This window comes from Balaenoptera musculus, chromosome 19 (assembly GCF_009873245.2).
Source record: "Balaenoptera musculus isolate JJ_BM4_2016_0621 chromosome 19, mBalMus1.pri.v3, whole genome shotgun sequence".
Lineage (NCBI taxonomy): Eukaryota > Metazoa > Chordata > Mammalia > Artiodactyla > Balaenopteridae > Balaenoptera > Balaenoptera musculus.
In genome coordinates, this window is record NC_045803.1 from 15,004,160 (window position 1) to 15,027,259 (window position 23,100).

General features: G+C 46.2%; 1 protein-coding gene across 1 annotated transcript; it reads left to right on the forward strand.

Annotated features, from left to right (window-relative positions):
• Nucleotides 1-2,333: 2,333 nt before the first annotated feature.
• Nucleotides 2,334-13,506, forward strand: WDR87 (WD repeat domain 87). The gene is made up of 6 exons (XM_036834098.1): nucleotides 2,334-2,408; nucleotides 3,438-3,608; nucleotides 3,981-6,859; nucleotides 7,330-7,601; nucleotides 7,997-9,897; nucleotides 9,988-13,506. Exons 1-6 carry the CDS (start codon nucleotides 2,334-2,336, stop codon nucleotides 13,504-13,506), a joined length of 8,817 nt encoding a protein of 2,938 aa, XP_036689993.1.
• Nucleotides 13,507-23,100: the final 9,594 nt, after the last annotated feature.

The following is a 23,100-nucleotide window of genomic DNA, read 5'->3' on the forward strand; positions in this document are numbered from 1 at the left end:
AAAGAATATGCCCCCAAAGGGTCCCAACCGCTTTCTTTTTATAGGCTGGTCAAGAGAAGTTGGACCCAGAGGAGATAATTAGGAAAAATGGAAACTGATGGCAATGACTGCAAATTTGTTGACTACAAATGACTACTCTCTCAGCAGCTCTGGGGCCCCAAGAAGGAGCTGGTTGGGTAAATCTGAGCTGTGGGGCCCTGGCCCATAGGGCCATCCACCGATCCATTTCAGCAGATCACAGTGGCTCCTGAAAGGTGGTCCAAAAGAACAGCAAGTGCAGGGTTACAGGGGAATAGAATGGAAAAAGATATGGCAGGAGGGCAGCATGCAGCCTTGGGGAGAGTGGAAAGACATAGGGGATGCTAATGTCTGAAAGCCAGTCCCCAGTTCCCATTAGTGGGTTTGTGGGGAAGAGAGCTCACTTAGCGTTAGCTGGGAGAACCTTTTACTTCTCTCAAACGATAGAAGAATCTTGAACTGTGAGTTGGATCTTAGTCTTGAATCTGCCCTGTGTAGCTTTGAACACATCCCTTTTCCTCTCTGAATTCACATTCCTTATATGTACAATGGAGATGATGGTATCTGCCTCTCAGAATTCTTTCAAGAACTAATGAAGTGACTGATGTGAAAGCTTTTTTTTTTTGGCCGCACTGTGAGGCATGTGGGATCTTAGTTCCCTAACCACAGATCCAACCCGCTCTCCCTACAGTAGAAGCGCAGAGTCTTAACCACTGGACCGCCAGGGAAGTTCCTGTGAAAGCTTTTTTTTTGTGGGCACTAAACCACCCCACACATGAGATGATGATAAGTTTTGCCTGTTGCTTCCCCCCGCAGATCCAGCCATCAAGTCTCTGTGGCAACACAGGGCCTAGGCTTAGCCATGCCAGAGGGTGGGTTCTGCTGACCTTGCCTCAGGAGGCCCAGGCCAAATGATCTGGAACTCCAACAGCTCTCCAAACCAGTTGTTTCTCAGACTTTAAGACCAGCTGGAGAGCTTGTTAAAACTCGGATTTTTGGGCCCTACGCTCGGAGTTTCCGATTTAGTAGGTCTAGGGTGGGGCCTGTTAATTTGCATTTCTAACAAGTTCCCGGGTGGTGCTGATGCTGGTGTCCTGAAGATCGCGCTTTGGGGACCACTTCTTTAAACTGAAAGTCCATCAGTTTTCCTTCATCTGGCAGGCACAAGGGTGGCTTCCACTGCCCTCTGCTGGCCAGACTATTAAATTTAGCTGTAATGTTTCCAGAGCAACTGAAAAGTACGAAGTATAGGTTGGAAGGAAATAACTAGTACTTCTCTGAGAACCAAACCAGCCTAAAAACAGCAATCATAACTGTTTGTTGCTTCAGAGTATACTTTAAAAAGTATTCACAGGAATTATCTTAGTTGATCCTTGCAACAATCCTGTGAAGTTGCAAGGATCTGGCATTTTCATTTTACACATGAGGAAAACAAGCCCATCGTCAGATCAGTAATGACAGACCCCCTGACAGAGGGAACTTGTTAAAAGTAGGATTTATTCACCATCCAACTAAGAAAAGTAGAGGTTTGTCCTCATGAAGGCCAAAGAGAAGGGAATGGGGAGGAGGAGGATGAATAGCAGATGTGTCACATGCAAGAGAGCTACTTGATTCCACAAGCCTGGGAAAGCCTGCAAGGCCGAACGGCTGGATCCTTTCTCCAGCTGGGCTACATGGAGCTGACTCTTTGTCCTGGGCACCCTTTATCTCGATTTCCTGTTTCAGCAGTCAGACTTCAATGTCCACGGAATCACCTAGGGAGCTTGTTACAAGTGAAGGACTCAGGGGCCCACCACCATGGTTCTGCTTCAGTACCTAAGGATCTGCATTTTAAGATGTACCTCTCCCCCAGGAATCCCGGTGCAGGAGGTCCAGGGTCCACACTTTGGGAACTACTAGTTCTTGCAAAAAGATCTCTTGAGAGCCCATCACCAGCAAAGAACAATTATTTGCCTGTGACAGTATTCCTTTCCAGCCCCTCTTATGTTTCTCTGCTTCCCTCCCCCATAATATCCTATTGGATGATAGCCAATGCTAAGATTCAACCTCCAACTCCTTTATTATTACCCTCTCCAAGCCTCAGTTTTCTCAAATGAGGTAATACCTACCTCACTGGGCCGCAGTGAGGATTAAATGAGAAGGTATCTTATGCATAGTTCCTGACATTCAAAAAGTGTCCAATAAACATGAGTTCATGGATCTTGCCTTCTGATTTCTAGCTCCTCAAAAAGTATCAGTGGCTAAGCTGGCCTCTTTTGTATTCCTACAGGTTTTTAAACAACGATCCTGAGGAGGACCAGGGGATAATCAAGGTGATGACTTCCCCCAGACTCATTCCCCTGTGGAAGGATTTTAAATACCTTATAAATGACATAATACATAAAAACAAGGTAATGTATATGTAGAACATAAACATGTTATTGGCCTCTATCTATCTTAAGAGTTATGAGCACTTCAGAGGAGCATAGATCCTCTATGCAGGAAGCAGGCAGGGTAGATGATAAAGACAACTGTCCCCTTAGTAGAAGGTGGGCCATCAACTTCCAAATGGGTCTAGAGACCTCTTGCAAGGACATTTTGATGGTGAGAGGTTAACACTTTGAAGCATTTCAGAAGAACCAACCCTCTGGGAAGAGAGATTTTTCTAAAGAGAATGGAGAAGGCAGCAGAGAGAACATCTGCCAACCTCAGTTTTGCTATGGCTGGCTCTGTGTAAAAGGATCCCAGGTGCATGTTTCATAGCACATGCTCTATCACAGTGGGATAATACACACACACACACACACATATATATATATAGTATGTGTGTGTCTATATATATATATAAATGTGTGTGTGTGTGTATATATATATAATGTATATATAAAAAATGTGTATATATGTGTGTGTATGTGTGTATATATATATATATATATATATATACACACATAAAAAATCTTCCTCTGTCAAACTTAAATGCCAGATAGGGTGTCCTAAAAGTCTTACTTAGTGCAGTTTTAGGCTTTAATAAAGCTGCACTGACTTTTGGGATACTGTGTTACTTTACATGTGGGCATATGGCAGTGCACTTGCCTTTGTAATCTGTTAAATGTGTCTTTTATGGCATATGTACCTTTTAGATAGGAGGGAGAATGTTAGAGGACATGTTGGGAAGAACATCAGTTTTCCCCTGTGCTCACACCACAAAATTTGCCCATATAGGCCCTATAGCGGTTTGGTTCGCTTTTGTGTTGGGGGTTTTGTTACATGCTTGTGAAGTGTAGTGTCCCACAGGTGATAAATTGTTCATGTGTGGGAGTCACAGGAGTGATCCTTGGGGCTGAGGCGTAACTTTGAGAACTGCTTCAATTGTGACTTGCATGAGAATATATTTAGTGCATGTGTTCCTGGTCTCTTAGTTATGCCATGCCTCTCCCCAGCAAACTTTAGATGACCCAAAGACTGATGTGGTTGTGTTGAGTGACCGGTCCCAGATCCTGTTCAAAGAGTCTCGCCATCCTCAAAATATGCCACTTATATGCTATTACTTCAGTGATGCCCACTTCTTTGCTTCCCTCTCGTGGGTGACAACAAGCACAAAAGAAATACAGGTAAAACTACCCAGCCTTTCTTCTTAGCCCATTCTACAGGGGCCATGCCCATGTAAGTTCTGACCCTAGATTAACCCAGGAAGATATACCCCTTGAATGAAAGTGACCTGGATCCAGGATTCCCCGTTCATCCTTTCTCCTATTACAGTCTCTGTGTTGGACAGATTTTATAGTTCTCCTAAAGTAGGCCAAGGTTAGGGAAAGAGTCCTAGGTTTCCTGCTTCTACAATATTTCCAACTCCCAAAACCAGGGGGTAAAATCACTCTAGAGTCTTCCAGTTTCTCTCCTTAGCAAGAGAAAAATAGCTGAATATTTTGCCCTTTCTTCTTCTACTATCTTTTCTAGGCAGTTCCCATCTTTTTCTCTTCTAGGCTGTGGTATGGATGAAGAAGAAAACTGAGGACATGGTGGAGAAGAGAACATTCTCCATGACCGAACGACTGCCGCCCATCCAGTCCATGGTTCACACAGGTTCCTTTCATATCCTCGTGGTCTACTGTGGTGACCTGCTCCTGCGGCTCTTTGGGGACCACTTTCAGTCATTCAAACCCCTGAGTATAGTGCCCTGCCGCTTTAACATCAACTGCCTCTGCTATGACCCAGAAATGAAGATGCTTCTGTCGGGAATCCTGGGGGCAGTGGTCACCTGGATCATGGAGCGGAGTGGCAAGGGTCTCCAAATAGCCCACATGGTTTCCATGCCTGGTGATGAGCTTGTCCACAGCATCATGTTGAATGGCCCCAATGGCTCCCTTGTAGCCCTGTGTGAGACTGTGGTGAGGGTCCTTGAGCGCCAGGGCCACGGCCGGCTGGCAGAGGTGAAGGGGTTCCCTTCCACCACCAGTGGCTCCTCAGTCACCTGCTGCTTCACCTGTTTTGAGCAGGGCTTTCTCTATGCTGGAAACAAGACCGGGGAAATCCAAGTGTGGAGCCTCAATCAGGGCCACGCACTCCACAGTTTCAAGGCCCATTTCTCATCGGTGATATGTATCCGCAGCCGGCCAGAAGCCCACACCCTGCTAACAGCCGGCCAAGAAGGCTTAATCAAGGAGTGGAACCTGACTTCAGGGAGTCTGCTGCGGCAGCTAGAACTTGGCGAGGAACTGTATCAACTCCAGTTTATTGATAGCACTACTTTCTTCTGCCAGACTACCCATTCTTTCTCCTTGCGCAGTCTGCCCTGCTTCTATAACCTCTTCAATGTCTGTGGCTCTGCTCCCCAGCAGATACGTCGGGTCCACTGTGGCAATAACTGGTTCCGGATCCTGTGCACTACTGAGGATGGCTTGTTGCGCTTTGTGTCCCCACTAACAGGGAATCTTCTGGTTATCACCTGGCCCTTCTCAATCCTGGACAAGGCTGTGGATTGGGCCTATGACCCAGATAAAGAGGAGCTCTTTGTAGCAACAGGCAGCTCAGATGTGCTGGTATTTGACACAACCCGCTGCCCTTGCCCAGCCAAGTATCTTATATGCACCTCGCCAGATTCTCAGGACTTGGTACAATGCCTGGCTTATGGGCATTTCCACCTGGGTCGGGGTCTAGAAGGACTAATGTTCTCTGGACACCAGAGTGGTGTGATCAGAGTGCTTTCCCAGCACAGCTGTGCCCAAATAGAGAAATTCATGCACTTTGGGGCTGTATTAGCACTCTCTACACTGCCTGGAGGGCTTCCTGGTTGCCGAGAAAACTCTTTGCTCTGTTCCTATGGAATGGATGACTATGTACACCTATCAGAAGCTGTGCTTGAAGGGGTGAGAGTGCAGCTGCAGCCCCTCGCCAGCATTCTCAGCAGCTGTCAGCTAACACACTTGATACTCTTGCCCAAGTCTGTGGGTGCCATCACGGAGACTAACTGCCTGCGTCTCTGGAAGTTCCATGACTTTCTGTCCTCTGGGTCACAGGAAGGCTCAACGTTCATAGAGACATTGCCTCTGCACCAGTGTACCATCACATCTTTTGATGTCTGCCTATCCTTGAGTCTTTTTGTCACGGGTGGCAGTGATGGCTCTGTCCGGATCTGGAACTTCCATGGTAGACTCATAGCCATGCTGGACTCATCATTGCACTTTGGCCCACTCTGCTTTGCAAATGACCGGGGTGACCTGCTTGTCACTTTCAACCAGAGTCTTTATCTGGTGTCCTGTTTAAAACTGCTTCCCTCAGCCCTGCTGGCTCACCTTTCCCTTATGGGTATGACAGATGAAGTGCTAGAAGTTCCTAAGCCTTTCACACCAAGCTTCTTCTTCTCCTTTGAGACCATGTTTGTGCCCAAGTATATCTACTTTGGACAAGGGCAACAGCAATTAGTGGGTCTGGAGAACCTTGTCAATAATCGGGCCATCGCCTTTGATCATAATGTGCCACACGTCATAGAAGAAGATGAGCAAGGGAGCCCTGTGTTACTGTCTTCCTTCAGACACGATTCCTTGTATAAGGAAGCTGATTGGACGCAGGTGAAAAAACCTCCTCATTCCCATTATGTGCTTCCTCCCCAGCTACAGCTGACTACCTGGGATGGACTCAACCCTTACCAGATACTGCGATACTACTTTGGTCACGGGCAGAAATGGCTCTTGGCTCCTGATTGCTACATCCCTAACTCAGTGATTCGTGCCCGTCTTTGGCCACAGGGCAGCCCGATATACCTACAGTGCAACCTGCACTCACCCATGCGGGAACTGGAATGGGACAAGTCTCAACAATTCTTCTTCTGGCATGGTAGGGCAAGAGCTATAAGTGATGTAGGAGAATATGCACATGAAAAGGAGGATGAAGACTTCCTTGAAATAAGAGCGTCAAAGGATATAACTTACAGTGTGCTTACAGACTCAGCAAACTGCAGTTGGCTGGGAAGAAAGATGAGTGAAATAGCTATAAATAGCCTGATAGAGACAATTCTCAGTATTATGATCCATGCTTCTCCACTGAAGTACCAGTGCTGTATTGGTGCACTAGGGCAAATCTTTGCCTCTTACCAGGTGTCTCCACTCCTGCGCACTGAAACAGCCCATCGTCTGTTGGATGATACAACCAATTACAATCCACTGATCCGAGAGCTAGCCTGTGAAGGGCTGAAGCGTCTAGGAATGATTACGTATCTCTTTGCCGTGCCTCTGGCCCAAAGACTAATGGACAAAGATGAAAGAGTGAGGAATAAGGCCCTGAGCCTCATGGCTGAGACTGGAATCCACTCTAAGACCTCACTCTTAAACTTGATCCAGAACCAAGATACTTTCCGGGAGATGCAGTAAGTTCTTTGTGCCTTCCTCAGTTCTTTACTAGCTTCTGATTTTCTTCTTCCCCTTTCCCATTTTTCCCTTCTCTGTCTTCACTGTCTCTTCATCTCTGTTCATTAGCTCTTCCTGTCCTTTTTCCTTGTTCATAGTCTTTTTCCATTCCTAGACTATCCTGATGATCCCCTAACTGCTCACTCCTTTCTCCATTTCTTCTCCTATTCCTGTTTGTCCCCTACCTCTTCAAGTGCCCCTTTTCACCCTCTTCTCCTACCCTTGAAGGCCCCATACAGGTCACGCCATGCATTACCATCTTGGCTTCCTAGACTTTTTCTTTCTTCTTCGCCATTCTTTACCTCTACATACGCTGTCTCTGTTGGTCATGTTGTCAAGTCCCCTGCCTGTTACATAGCAGTTCTTTCCTTCTCATTCTCCCTCTTGTCCCCGATTCAGCATGGTCCTTCCTCTCCTTTGACTTTCATAGGCAGGAAATGATTGGGGAAGAAACCCTGGACCAGCTGCTGGGAATGCGGGCCACAGATCTCCAAATCCTTCATTCCCAAGTGGAGCAGCGATTGAATGAAAACCTGATCTTATCACTGGGTGATGAAAAGCCTACTGTTTCTTTAGATGTCTCAGGGGCTTCTGAACTTACCGCCCTTTCCAACCAACTTGATACAGCTCCTGAAGAACCTGAAGTTGCCTACAAGCCCAGCAAAGGCCAAAGACGGGGCCGAATAGGAGGCAGAAAGCATAGTATGTATGGGGTGATCTGGTTAATGCCTCAGGGTCCCCAAGAGGCAGGGTAGTTAAGGCTAACGTGGGTCAAGAGGTATCAGATAGGAACAGAGATAAGTGGAAAGATCCTTTCACAGAAAAGAAGCTTCCTAGGAAGAATCCACCCAAATTCAGAGAGACTCCAAAACCTATCTCTGTAAGACTTGACGGAGGTGGGGGGGGGGGGGGGGGGGGGGAGGGAGGGCGCTGGGAATAAAGCAAGGAGAATGCCTTTTTTTTTTAAAAAAGGCCTCAGCCCCCTCTGTTGCTACATCTGTTATGGCAGTTCCTCTTAGCTCATACCAGATTTTGGGAAGGGCTTCATTTAAGCCCCCCATGCTTCCCTTATCTACATCACCTGATTCTCCCTATAGCCCGAAAATTTTTGCGGAGCCTCAAGAAGATGAAAGAGACTGGCACAGAGCCAGGTCCCTTACAGGGTGAAGGTGATCAGAGTGAAGCTGCACCAACTGAGGGGGAGGAGTGTAGGTCTTCAACCTCCAGTATACTAAAGATTTCAAAAGATGATGAACAAGAGCCTCCAGGGGTAGGTGCCTCAAAGGATCATGTTGCATTGACCCTGAAGATGCTGAGGAAGATACGTGACAAAAGAGACAGGAAAGCAACACTTCAGAAACCCATAAAGAGGCGCAAGAGGAAGACAATAGACGCTGAAGTTACAGTTGAGGGCCCTCCATATCCTATAAGGAGAGAATCAGTTGTGAAGCTGGTGAAAGTCAGAGGGCGGGGTGCCTCTGGAGCTCCTGGCCACAGTACTACCCCTGGAGATGGCTCATCATGGCGGGACGATCTATGTCGTCTTATGACCCTGAGGATATCTGGTTCCCAGACAAAAATGTCAGAAGCTCTAAACACTGAGCTAGTGACCATGGCTCAGGAGGTGCTGGCAGATCGACGGCCCAGCTGGGAGCTCTTTCAGGAGATCTGTCCCCTGTTGAAGAAAGAAAGTAAGGAACTGCTTGAGGACCTTGACTGGGATGTAGCCTGGCCAGAGGAGAAACCAGTTTTTCCTCAGGGAGGAGCAGTTAGAGAGGACATGGTGATCAGAGACAAGGAAGAGGAGACAAAAGAGGAGCAAGAGCGAAAGAAAGAAAGGGATGTGCAGGACTTGTGGGAAACCCAGGTGATTCCCAAAAAAGGCAAGAAAGAGAAAGTTGCTTTTTTAGAACCAGATGTAACCAAGGGAAAACGAATATCAAAGAAAGAAGAGAAGAAACCCTCTAAGAAGCCTTCTAAGCAGGAGGGGAAAGCAGTCCAGCAGGAAATAAAAGTGGATAAAAAAGAGAGGAAAAAAACCAAAGAAGAGGAGAGGGACGTGAGTCAGGAAGTGGGGGAAGAGGCCAAATTAGAGGAGAAAGTGGTTGAGCAAGAAGGAAGACCAGTTAAGGGAGAGACAAAGCTGTCTTGGCAGGAGTGGAAGAAGTCCTGGGATCAGTGGAAACAGGTCTACAGTGAGACGAGGATATCCTGGGATGAATGGAAGAAAGCCTGGGAAAGCAGGCATCTTCAGGAAGAGGAGAAGCTCCATGAGGAGGAAGAAAAGCTGTTCCCAGATGAGGAAGAGCTGGAGAGGGACAAGAGGAAGCAGACATGGGATGAATGGTCACAGATCTGGGAAAAGATGTCAGCCAGGGCCAGGGAGCAATTGTTGGAGGATGAGGAGGAAGTGACCCTGGAGGAAGAATTGTCTCAGGAGTGGGAAGGAGAAGAAGAAGAAGGAGAAGAGCTGATGACAGAAGAGCAGAGACAGATCCACCAAGAATATAAACAGGCACAGGTTGAGAGGAAACGGGCCCAAGTTGAAATAAAACGAGCCCAAGAAAAGAGGAAGCTGGCACAAGAAGTAGAGAAGCTAGCACGGGAAGAGAGAAAACTGGCTCAGGAAGAGAGAAAAATGGCCAGAGACTATGAGAAACTGGCCCAGAAGGACAGGAAAATGGTCCAGGCAGAGAGGAAGTTTATCCAGAATGAGGAAAAACTAGCCCAAAGAGAGGAGATGCTAACCCAGGAAGCAGAGAAATTGGCCCAGCGAAGGAAGAAACTGGCCATGAAATTGGAGAAACTGGCTCAAGAAGAAGAGAAAATAGCAAAGAAAGGAGGGAAGCTAGCTGAGGTAAAAAAGATATTGGTCCAGAAATTGGAAAAACTGGCTCAGAAGGAGCAAGACCTAGCATGGCAAGAAAAGGAACTAACCCAGGAATTGGAGGAGCTGGCATGGGAAGAGGAGGAACTGAATCAGGAAGAGGAGGAACTGGTCAATGAAGAGGAGAGACTGGATCAGGAGGAGATGACACTGGCCTCTCAAGAGGAGAAACTGAATGTGGAAGAGAAAGAAGTGGTCCAGGAAGAAGAACTGCTGATCCAGGAAGAGGAGAAACTGGTCCAGGACAAGGGAAAACTGGCTGAGGAAAAGGAAAGACTTGTCCAGAAAAGGGAGCAATTGATGGAGAATAAGCAAAAGTTGGCCCAGGAAGAAGAGCTACTGATCCAGGAAGAGAAGAAACTGGCCCAGGACAATGTAAAATTTCCTGAAGAAGAGGATAGACTTGGCCAGAAAAGGGAGCAACTGATGGAGAATAAGCAGAAATTGGCCCAAGAAGAAGAGCTACTGATCCAGGATGAGAAGAAACTGACCCAGGACATGGAAACACTGCCTGGGGAGGAGGCAAGACTTGTCCAGAAAAGGGAGCAACTGATAAAGAATAAGCAAAAGCTGGCCCAGGAAAGGAATAAATTGATCCAGAATAAGGAAGAACTCCCCAAAACCAAGGAGATACTAGCCTGGAGGCAGAAGACTCTGGCTCAGGAGAAGGTGAAACTGGCTCAGAGGAAAGAAAACTTAATCCAGCTCAAAGAAAGCCTCACCCAGAAGAGAAAGAAATCAGACCAAGGAAAGGAGAACCTGGACATGTACAAGAAGAGAGTGGTTCAGATAGAGAAGAAGCTGATGGAGGAAAAGGAGAAACTTTTCCAGAGGAAGGAGAAATTGGCTGCTATAGAGGAAAAACTGACCCAATTAGAGGAAAGCCTGGCTGAGAAACAGCACCAAATAGCCCAGGACAAAATGAAATTAGCTATGGAAAAGAGGATGATATTCCAAGGACTGAAACAGCTCAGAGGTGACTGGTCTATTACTAAGGAAGAAAAGGCATTGGGCATGGAAATAAAGAAACTGGCCTGGGAGAAGGTGAGACTGGCTGAGGGAAAGGAAACTGTCTTTAAAAAAGAGACTCAAGAAACTTCAAGACAGGGAAGACCAACTAAGGATGAACTAGAACTAATTAAGAGGAAATTGTCACTAGAGGAAAAGATACTGGTCTATGAAGATAGGATACTGGCCACAGAGCAAACAGACATTACCAAAGGAAAACTGGAGTTTACTAGAGGAGGGAGAGTATGTGCCCAGGAAGAAAGGAAGCTAGCCAAATTAATAAGGAAGTTGGCTAAAGAAAGCAAGGGCATTTCCAAGGAACCATTAAAAGTAAGCAGCAAAATCTTAAAGAGACTTCAAGGCCTTATCAAAAAAGAAAGGAAACTAACCCAGCAAGAAATAGAGATGACAAAGTTAAAGAGGTCATTCTTTACTAAGGAAAAGGAATTGAACAAGGTACAGAACGAACTTGATGCCAAGGAGTGGGATCTTTCTGAGGAACAACCAGAAATTGCCACAGATGAGAAGAAACTGGCTAAGAGGCAGAGAAAACTGGCCAAGGAAATGAGAAGATTGATAAAGAAAGAGAAAAAGATGACTGAGGAAGAAAGCAGATTGGCCAGGCAACAGAGAGAAGTCATACAGGAAGAAGAGGAGGATGAAATAACGGAGGAAGAAGAGGCAAAGCCATTCCTTAAACAAAGGTCAAGAAAGAGAAAAACGCTAAAGAGAGTTGATTTGCAACAGGAAGAGTTTCTCAGTCAAGAGGATGAGGTGAAAAGTGTGAAAAGTGAAGAGAGCTTTTCTGAAGAAATGGAAAGCTTGTTAGATGAAATAGAGCGAGAGAGTTTGTCTGAGGAGGAGGAAGAAGAGGAGGAGGAGGAAGAGGAGGAAATGGAAGAGGAGGAGGAGGAGGAAGAGGAAGGGAAGGAGAAGAAAAAAAAGAAAAAGGAGAAGAAGGTGCAGGAGGAGGAAGAGGAGGAGGAGGAAGTGTTTGAGAAGGAGGAAAGCATGAGTGAGGAAGAGATGGAACGTTTGAGTGAGAAAGAGGGGGAGGAAGAGGAGAGAAGCTCATTGGAAGAAGAGGTAGACAAGAAGAAAGAGATCTTTAAAAAAGAAAAACTATTTAAGTTACCAGGAGAAAGAAAAAAGGACTTAAAAGGAAGAGAAGCAGTCCCTTCTATTGAGAAAAGAATCCCCGAGGTCAAAGGGAGTGCTATAAAACTTGAAGTTCTGAAAAGCCCTTCCAAGCAACTGATCTCAGAAGTTCTGGGGAGGGAAGAGAAGATACCAGTGCCAGGGTCAACTAAACAAATATCCTGGGAAGATAAGGCCACAGTACTTGAGATGTCCAGGGTATTCCCAGGGACAGGGTTTATGGATAAACAAGAAGAACTGTTGAAGAAATATAAGCCCAAACCTCTACAAGTTTTGGATACAGTTTTGGAGTCCCAAGAGCCTGACTTAAAGACCCCATATTTATCCCACATATTGAAGAAGACCATGGAAGCTCATAAACTCCAAGGCAAACAACTAGGGGCCAAGTGGCAGTGGCTTCTGCAGCGTCATCCATCTCTGAAGGGACAGACTGAGGTACAATTACCTGTGTCCAAAATCCTGGCTGAGGAAATATATGCAGACGTCAGCCTCTCAGATGTAGAGTGGCTCCACCATGTCCTAGAACAGATGGAGGCAGGAGAACAGCTTTCCAGGGATAGTTTCCACAGATTGTGCCAGCTTCTCAAAGACCTCACTGCAAAGGAAAACTTAGAGTGGATGCATCTGGCCAAACTTGAAGCCATTGTGTACCGTCACAAGCAGAACCTGGAATCACGAAGCACAAGTATCTCAAAACCCAGTAAGGAGCCCATGGGTCCAAAATACTTGAAAGTGATCCCTCCTATAAAAGGAAAGGAAAAGGAAAGCTGGCTAAAACCTCTGGCTGTCTCCACACCAAAGTCCCCATTAGCTACCAAAATGATTCCAGACCTGAAGGCTATAAACTGGCATCTTCTAGGAGAGCCTTACAGGAGTGTGCGGGCAGAGCAGATATCCACTGCTCGCAAGGAGATGGAGATGCAACACCATTATCCTCCACCAAGAGACATTTTCACAGGTGCCCTTGACCCTGTGGAAAAACAAACCCTAGCACTGATGTTTCAAAAGGACTTCTGGGCTTTTAAGGATAAGGGCAGATTTGCCAAATTGCCCAAGTTGGAAAAGAAGGCACAGCCCATCTCTAAAAAAAAGGACAAGGTGCCTCTATGGGAGACATTTGTGGCAATGTACCATGTTTTGCGGATGTTGCAGGAGCGATACGCGAAAGACAGTGCTGCTTGGATGGAACAGTTCTACCGTCTCATGGACCTGTACCAACTTAAGTCCCCCCGAATCCAGAGGCTACTACAGGAACTGTTACTGAGAGGCGAACCCCAATCCCAAAAGATCATTTACAAAGAGGCCCTAAAGGCCATGGAGCTAGTTCCTGGGGAGCGGTTGTTCTACCACCTGTTCTGTGGTGGCTCTCACACCCCTAAAGGTCCTCTGGAGTTCCAGGAGGTGGTTCCCCTCCCAGGGAAGAACAATGTACGTACCATGCTCCCTATGGGCATTGCCCAGTATGGGATCCTAGAACTTGCCTGGAAGAGCCTGCCGCAAGCTGATTTACACCTCACCAAGGAATTGCCCTACATCGTTGCTCCTACCCCCTAATTTGGGACTGAAGGGGCAGGACTTTTCATTCCCACCTGGAGAAAGGCCTTGTCACCAGAATCTAGACCTTTATCCCTAGGGCCCACACAGAGGTACAGCCATGCCAAAGTTCTTTCCCTATCCAGTTCCAGAAACCAGCTTTTATATGTGGAATAAAGAGGAGATTCTCATTTATAACAAGCACTGTGATGTTTCCCTTTTCCTCAAATGTTGCTTCTCCAGAAAGGTAGCCAGGGAGACCAGATACTCACATACTCTTGAGAGTGGGAAGACTTCCCCAAAGCCAGTGGGGCTCACTCACCCTCTGGAGGCATTCAGGCAGAAGAGTCTGTCCTTGTCCTCTTCCTTCCTTGCCCCTCACCATTCTCCCCTAAAGACCATAGGAAGGAAAGCACCTGGCACAAAAATGTACTTTTGGCATTAATATAAGAGGCCTTGATATAATGGAAATAAAATGGATTTTAGAATCAGAAGACCCAGTATTTTGCCCCTTGGTTTTTGGGGGTACACAGTGGAGGCAGACTCTTTCCCTGACCATAGTTCTGCAGGCTGATGACTTGAGTACCGAACAGCAGGTATGGTGGGTGTTGAGGAGATCCTCAGAGAACAGGAAAAACTTCAACAAGTTCTAGCTAGTACCACCTGGTGACCTCATTACTGGATGGCATTAAGAGATGAGGCCATTTGAGGTTAAAGCAGGAAGAAAAGGAGGGAAGCCTATATCTTCCACTTCCTTTGCCAACCTGGACATGGGTTTTGGGTAGGATGATAGAATGAGAATTTGAAAGATTAGGTGTAAACTCAAATAGGCCCCCAACTATCTAGGGACTTATGATCGTTCCCTCTAGCAATATAGGAGACAACAGTTAAAGGGAAAGAGGTAGTAAAGTGGGGGAAGTTGTCACTGCCAGTAATGCTGTTCCTCCCCGATCTCCCCTCCCCACTATAGAGACTTCAAAACTGCCTCTTTCCAGGTAAGCTGAGCCAACAGATTTTAGCAAGTAGCCCATCTATGCCATTTGCCACCCTCCATCCCAACCTCTCCTTTATTATTCTACTCCCTCCACCTGAGTTTGCTTTTGTGGGGAAGCCAGGAATAGAGAGCAAGAGAACATTTTGAGAAGTTGGATTCACCTTGAAGGCCAAGGGTTATGAGAGCCCTGAGTGTGTAGTTGGGCTCTTCCATGTCAGACTACATATCAGGCCACATGGAGTATATGAAAGCTGTGGGCTGGGGACAGGGAGCCTCAAAAAGGATGATTGACCCAGCAGCCAGGCAAGGCAGCAGAAGTAAGGATGGTCCAGCTGGCTCTGCAGTCTTGACCTGAATCATTTCTCCTTTTTGGCCTCTGTTTACTTGTCTGTGTCAAAAAGAGGATAATGAACATATTACAAATATAAGGCATGGCAGAGGGGACATCACTACAGACCCTACAGACATTAAAAGGATGAAGACTAATATGAACAAATCTAGGGCCATAAATTTGACAACACAGATGAAAAGGACAAATTCCTTGAAAGATCCAGAAAGAGAATAGTAATACCTAACAAATTCATTTTGCAGGGTATCAGTGGGTCCTCTGGTCAACAAACAAACAAACAAAACACAGTGACAAAAAATAGTCTTAACTGTTGTCCCAGGGTCAGGAAGTCTATGGATGGCTCTTCAGGGAGCCTCAAAACCTTGGTACCGGCTACAACAACCTAGATATTCTTTTGCCTTTGCCAGAATTGCAGAGACTAGGGCTTGTTTGTATTTTCTCTTTATTATGAAAAATTTCAATCACTAAAGTAGAAGAGAGTATTATAATGAACCCCCAGATCCCCATCACCCCTTCATTTAATTGTAAACATCTTGCAAAAATTGCTTCATCTGGGACTTCCCTGGTGGTGCAGTGGTTAAGGATCCACCTGCCAATGCAGGGGACACAGGTTCCATCCCTGGTCTGGGAAGATCCCACATGCTGCAGGGCAACTAAGCCCGTGCACCACAACTACTGAGCCTGCTCTCTAGAGCCCGCGTGCCACAACTACTGAGCCCACATGCCACAACTACTGAAGCCCATGTGCCTAGAGCTCATGCTCCGCAACAAGAGAAGCCACCGCAATGAGAAGCCTGCGCACCGCAACGAAGAGCAGACCCCGCTCGCCGCAACTAGGGAAAGCCCGCGCGCAGCAACAAAGACCCAACGCAGCCAAAAATAAATAAATAAATTTAATTTTAAAAAATTGCTTCATCTAATTTTTCCTTTGTTGAAGTATTTTAAAATAAATCCCAGACATCATGCTATTCCAACCCTAAATACTTTGATACTCATCTCTAAAAAATAAAATTTTCTTATATAATAATTTTCACATCTAACAAAATTAATAATAATTCCTTAATATTATCCAATGCTCTATGCAGATTTCCTGGTTGTCCCCAAAATGTCCTTTTATGCTTAATTTGTTTGACAGAATTCCAAACAAGGTCTACACACTGGATTTTATTGTTAGCTTCCTAAGACTCTTTTTCTTTTTTTTTCTTTTTGGATGCACTGTGCGGCATGTGGGATCTTAATTCCCTGACCAGGGATCGAACCCACACCCCCTGCAGTGGAAGTTTGGAGGTCTTAACCACTGGACCGCTAGGGAAGTCCCCCTAAGACTATTTTAATCTTAATATTTATTACTCCCCTCTCTCCAGTTTTTCACAGTTTTTCATTCAGTGTCTTTGTTGAAGACACTGAATCAATTATCCTGTAGATTTCTCCCATGTAGTTTTCTGATTGAGCAGAGTTTTGCTAAATGAGATCTGGATGTGCTTCAAGGGTATGAAACTCCTGAAATTAGATAAAAAGAATTGTTCGTATGTGCTAGGTATTCCCCCACCCACCGCCTTGGAAAGGGAGCATCCTTCCAAGTTTGTTCTTCTCTGGGTACTCTCTCTCAGTTCTAGGGTACCATATAGATTTTTCTTATATCTTATAATGGCTTTGGGGCCATTTTAAGGCCTTTGGCTTTTACTCTGCATTTGATGGAAACCATAGGAGGGTTCTGAGCAGATGAGTGATAAAAATCTAATTTACAGGGAATTCCCTGGCGGTCCAGTGGTTAGGACTCTGCACTTTCACTGCTGAGGGCGTGGGTTTGATCCCTGGTCGGGGAACTAACACCCCACAAGCCTGGTGCAGCTCGGCCAAAAAAATCCTAATTTACATATTCAAAAAGCACCCTGATGGCTGTGTGGAGAATAGACTGTGGTAAGGGAGTCAGAGATTGGGGGCAGGAATGCAAGCAGGGAGATGAATGAGGAGGTTACTACAATAATTCAGAGGAAAGAAGGTAGTGGACTTGAACAGAGGAGAGGAGAACAGAGGCAGTAGAAGTGAGGAGTATTGGGCAGTTCTGGACCTATTTGGAGGTAGAGCCATCGGGGTTTGCTGATAGATTGGATGTGAATGTGACAGAAAGGAGTCAAAGATGACTCCAAGGTTTTTGGCTTGACCAGGTGGAAAGCTGGAGGCACCATCAAGTTAGTTGGGGAAGATTAACAGGGGAGTTGGTACTAGGAGGAAGATTAGGCATTCATGAGATCAGTTTTGGACAAATTGAGATTGAGGTGCCTATTAAACATTTAAGAGAAGATGTCTAGTAGGCAATTGGATATATAAGTCTGGAGTTCAGGAGACAGGTTCATACTGGAGTCATAAATTTGGCAATCACTGGTATATACATGATACTTAAAGCCAAGAGACTGGATGAGATGACCAAGGGAGTGGATGTGGATAAGAAAGAGGAGCAAGGATTGTAGCATGAGAAGCTCTAACATTAAGAGGTCAGGGAGAGGTCAGCATAGGAAACTGAGGAGCACTAATGGGTAGAAGGAAAATCAAGAAACCTATGGTGTCACAGAAACTAAGTGAAGAAAGCATGCCAAGGAGGAGGGAATGATCAATTGTGTCAAGTGCTGCTAACAGGTCAAGCAGAAAATAATTGAAAGTCAACCATTAGATTCAGCAAGATGAAGATTATTAGTAACCCTGACCAGAGCAGTTTTGGTAAGGTGATGGGTGCAAAAGTCTGATTAGACTGCTTTCAAAAGAGAACGCAAGAAAAGAAATTGGAAGCAGGAAATATGGATAATATTTCCTAGGAGTTTTGTTAGAAATGGGACAGTAGTTGATGAGAGAAGGGAAATAAATAAAAGCTGTGTGAGTGTTGTTTGTTTTCAAGGTGAGGGGATTGCTGGAGTCAAGAACTTGATAAATAGGGAATTCCCTGGCTGTCCAGTGGTTAGGACTCGCGCTTGCATTGCTGGCCGCGGTTCAATCCTTGGTGGAGGAACCAAGATCCCGCAAGCCACACAGCCAAAAAAAAAAAAAGAACTTGATAAAAGAGGGTGAGATCTAGTGCCCAAGTGGAGGGACTAGAGTTAGATAAAAATATAGTTAGTTCAGCTGTGGGATGAGAGTGAAAGGATCGTACATACATGGGCAAAGATGTAGATTGGTAGGTAGGTTGGTGAGTCTGTGTAGAGTCTCTTCTGACAACTTCCATTTTCTCAGTGAAGTGAAAAGCAGGGTTTGTTAGTAGAGGGAAAGAGAATGGGAGTATGTGTTTGAAAAGTTGTGTATGGAAGTGAATAGACTTAGAAAAACAAAAACACGAGTGTTGCTGGGAAGCGTTAAGAATGATTTGAGGTTCGGGCCAGGGTCCAGTTGGGCTACTTAGGGAGATAAGTGACCACGTGGGGCCTGCTGGGAAAGCTCCCTCTCTCCCAGGATTTCCTGAGAGCTGACATCCACCTGCCACTTCCACAAAACACAAGGAACTACGGAAGACGCACGCTGGGAACTAGTTTCCCAACATCGCGTATGTTAGGGGCTATAGTTCCCGTCCACTCTCAACACAGCCTCCACCGCTATCTATTGATACTTATCGCAGGCCAGCACTGGGCAAGTGCATTGGCCTGATGGGGAGGTAAAGTCCAAGGAGCTTCCCCGCGAGCATACTGGGAATTGTAGTCCCCAAGGAGAGGCATACTGGGAGCTTCAGTCCCCCAGCCTCTCCCTCCTTCACTATGGCCTGGGGACGCTGGGGAACAGGCTACACTGAAGGGAAAGGCGGAACTTACGGAACCTGGGACGGATGGTATTGGAAACTGCAGTTTCCCCAGCGCCGGACAGAGCTGCACACTGGAAAATCCAATCCTCTAGCCGCCTCGTCCCCAGGAGACGGAGAAAGGCCTAACCTAGGAAGCACTGCACGGACGCTGGGAAATGCAGTCCCGCCTCTCCGGCCCAAACTAGGAGTCCATTTGCCGTCGCGGGTGTTGTTCTGAGCCCCCTGCCCGGAGGGACGAAGTCTCCCGCCCTGAGGGAGATCGCGCATTACTAGCCACCCTTTCACACCGTTCTCCTGTCCCCTCGCTCTGGTGTCTCCGAACTGAAGAGGGGGAAATCCTCGAGACTCGTGGAGAAAGAAGGCAGAAGAGTGCCTGAGAGATCAGGAAAGCCCAAGGAAGAACGCCGTCGAGCCGGAGGAGGCGAAGCGAGCCTCGCGGGGCTTCGGCTGTGGGAAGTGGAGTGTGGGGTGGAGCAGGGCCCTTTGGTCGGCGACGCCAGTCGCCGGCGCGGGCACGCGCGTTCCTCACTCCTGGTCTCCGCGCTAGTCCTAGCCCGCCCCCCGTGCCCGCACGCACGCGTAGTCGGTGGGTCTCGCGTGCTTTCCTGCCAAAATGCGGTCGTGGCGCTTCCGAGCCCAAGTAGGGTGGGAGTGAGGCCCTCGCAGAGGGCTGGGCGGTGCGGAAGGGAGCGATTGCTGCGACTCAGACGTGTGTCCAGACCAACCCGCCCCAGATATCAGTTTCCTCAGGTCCTCTACACCGAAGGCAGAGACAAGAGGGAGGGGGCCGGGGCGCACTGTCTCAGCGCCTTCCAGTGGCCGCCCTGCCTGTTTGCCTCTGTGAGGGGTGGTGCAGAGAGAAGCCAGAGAAATGTCTGGGTACTGTCTGCTCTGTTTCCTACCACCGGTGTTTTTATAAAAGGTTTTGCTTTGTGGCTTCATCAGGCCTGGTGGGGCTCGGGCACTGGCGTCGTACAGGGCTCGAGGAGCCCCTTTATAACCACAAAGGGGCAGCTGCGCACGCAGGCCGCTGATGCACGGCCTCTGTCATAAAGGCCAGAGCCTCCCACGCGCATTCTCGCAATGCGGTTACAGTGGCATAATAGCTAAAATGCCTGGACTCGGACTCTGTGGCCCTGCCACGTTCTAGCTGTGTGGCTGGAGGAAGGGCATCACAGTACCTTAAAGTAGGGAAATGCGGGACCTCCAGTTAAGTTTGAATTTCAGGTAAAAGACGGATAATTTTTTTAGCATAAGTAAGTCCCAAATATTGTTTATCTGAAGTTCAAATTTTAACAGGGAATCAAATTCAAATATAATTGTATTTTATCTGGCAACCCTGATTTAAGGCATTATTGGAGCAGTGCAGAACAGACTTTAGATAGTGCCTGCATGTGTAAACATGCAATAAAGGTTATATAAAACGGCCAAACTCCACATCACATCCCAACACATTAGTGTCTTTAGTCATCTGGCTGTACTATCTGAAATGGCCAGCCCTCAGAAAGCCACTCTGTCACGCGAGGTCAGCTTACATGCCCCCTCCACCCCACTGCATGATAGTGACCCCACTCCACCATCACAAAGGGCCAGATTCTCCCTGCTTCCCAGCGCTCCTCACATTCATGGGAGGATTTTGAGGTTCTTAGTAATGTTGGTGCTGCATCACTGGACACAAGTGGGCGGGGGGGGGGGGGCCTGAACCATTATGATGTTGGAGCTAGTGACACTCTTTCCACAGGAAGCTGTGACTAGAGTCCATCCCTTGTAGAATTAGGGGCATGTTATCTTCTGAGGAGGATAAAGGTGTGTGAGCTAGGAGGGAATATAGAGGGAATGGGAAGCCGTTGATGTTATGGGATGTTAGTAACAGGTTCCCAACTTGGAGAATGTATATTGAGTGGCATTCTTCCCACTGAGCTCATTAAGATGTCTCATATATGCGAGAGAAGACTTTGTTCAGTCTGAGAAGTCTAAAGGAAAAAAGAAGACACTGAAGTGGCAGAACCTAGGATTGTAAATGTAAGTCTATTTGATTCTCAAGTGTCATTTTTCATCTCTCCTATTCTCCATCAATCGCAGCATACCCCTTCATTTCTCTCACAATAATAGCACACTGAATTTATATTGTACTTTTTCATTATAAAACCTCTTGAATTTCATTATCTCATTTTACTTTTTAAAGGCTTTCATAGGAAAAAGAGAGGGGCATTCCTCTCTGAGGCCAAGAGGTGTTAAAGGGTAATGCCTGACTCTCACAGCAAACCTGGTGAAATGCACTGTTAGCCCAGGATTTTTTTTTTTTTTTTTTTTTTTTTTGCCACAGGCTTGCGGGATCTTAGTTCCCCCACCAGGGATTGACCCAGCCCCGGCAGTGAAAAGCTGAGTCCTAACCACTGGATCGCCAAGGAATTCCCTAGCCCAGGATTTAGACAGAAGTGTCGGGCATATTCCATTTCCCTAGCCAGAGCTCCAAGTCTTAAATAACCAGAGGAAACTTTAGGGAGTCTCTGAATTGTGTGGATCCAGACCCTCATTTCTTCACATCAGCTTGATGTAGCAGCCCATCCTCTCTTTTCTGTATTTGCACTCTCCCTCCTGACTATTTAAACATGTTATTATCTATTATTAAACACAATCCTCCTCTCAGGGGCCAATCATTTGGTCTTCCCATGCATGTCCTTGGGAGTCCTATGCAGGCTTTTGGGAGTTTAAAGTTTACTCGTGGTAGAAATTGAAGTGAGGTAGTAACTGTTGCTAGGTGGAAGAGAAATGCTTGGAATTGTTCAGCTAGGAATAGGAATCCCTAAGGCAGTCCTCCTTAGCACTGTAGTGCCATCCAAGAGCTGTTTGCTCTGTCCTCAACAAGATAAGTACAGAAATTCAGAGAAAGTATTAGTAACCTTTATAGCAATTTGACAGAGTAATCTTATGTCTATTGAACTTAATAATGAAAAATCTGGAGTTAAAAAAAACTTTCCTTGACCCTATATTCTCTTCTACCTCTCTCCCTCTCTCTCACTTTCTCCCCTCCTCCCTCTCTCCCCATCATCCCCAAGCTTTTGAAGAGCTGGACTTAAGTTTCTTACTTTTCATTTAGTCCTCAGCTCCCTCCAATCTGACTTCAAGAATCACTCTTCTGTGATCCTGTTCTCATGAAAGACACCAGTACCATTTACCAAATCCACTCTTTGGTTCATCTTATTTGACCTCTCTGTTACAGCTGACTTACCTTCATGAAACTCTCCTCTGGTTTCTGAGAGAACATCCTATCTTTCTATAGTTGTTCTTTCTCAGAATGCTTCCCCATAATTATCTTGTTATCAAGTCTCCTTCTCATGCTGCGTATTCCCCTGTGGGCATACTCCTCCAGGTGCCTGGCTTCAGCTGTCCCTATAGGTTGATCATTTTCATATTTGTTTCCAACCCAGACCTTTTCCTGATCTCCAGACCCACATATCCCGTTGTCTTCATTTAGATATTCCATAACCACCTCAACAAATCCAAAATCAAACTGACCTTCTCTCCTCCATACCTACTCTTACTCTTTAGCCCATCTGAATGCACCAAATTTCATTCAGAGCCTAGCTCAGAAACCCACAAACCATTACAGACTTCTCTTTTCCTGACTCTCCACCCCAACTAATCTTCAAGACCCATAGAGTCTAACCCCTAAGTATTTTATATTGCTCTCATAATTTGCTTTTCCTTTCCCACTGCTCTAAATTAGATTATATAAAGTTGTTTTTGGTGTTCCTCTAACACCTACTCAGGATAAAAATTGAACTCCTTAGTATGGCACTTAATATTGACTCCCACCTGTCTAGACATTTTTCTTCCTCTACCCTCTTGAACTTTGTGCTGTAAGAATATTTAACTCCTATGTAGTTTTTGGCATAAATCACACTTTAAGTGTCTGTGCCATTCTCTCCTCCTGGAATGCTTTAGTAAGCCTTATCTGCCTGGCAGCCCCCTCGTGCTTCTCCCATGCTGAGTACCTGCATTTCCTCCCTAGAGTCTGTCCCATGCAGCTTCAGGTGCTCCATTACAGCAATTACCAAATTTTAACAATTGAAGTTCCTTGAGGACAGTGATTGCTTTTGATCTTAGGATATCCAGTGGATAGCGAAATACATCTTATAAAGTAGAATCTCAACAAATATTTGTTGACTATTTTGGAATTAGCTTTTTTCGTTGTCCTTGGCCGTGCACTGTGCGGCTTGCGGGATCTTAGCTCCTCGACCAAGGATTGAACCCGGGCCCCGGCAGTGAAAATGCCAAGTCCTAACCACTGGACCACCAGGGAATTCCCTGTTTACAATTTAGAGAAGTTGCAGAAAAGTATAAATAATAGAGCAAATACTCATGACCCCACAGCTCCGAATTTCACATTTGAAATTCATTGTAATTAGTTTTTGTGTAATTATTCAGTGTCTGGATGCTTTCATCCAGACATAATATTTTAGCATAATATAATATTTTCAAGGT

What these genes read in the sequence shown, in the direction of transcription:
- WDR87 (XM_036834098.1), top strand. Translation starts at nt 2,334, where the DNA reads ATGACTTCCCCCAGACTCATTCCCCTGTGGAAGGATTTTAAATACCTT. An exon ending in CAAGCACAAAAGAAATACAG is followed by an intron (nt 3,609 to 3,980) that starts GTAAAACTACCC and finishes TTTCTCTTCTAG; the next exon opens with GCTGTGGTATGGATGAAGAA. An exon ending in AATAGGAGGCAGAAAGCATA is followed by an intron (nt 7,602 to 7,996) that starts GTATGTATGGGG and finishes TTCTCCCTATAG; the next exon opens with CCCGAAAATTTTTGCGGAGC.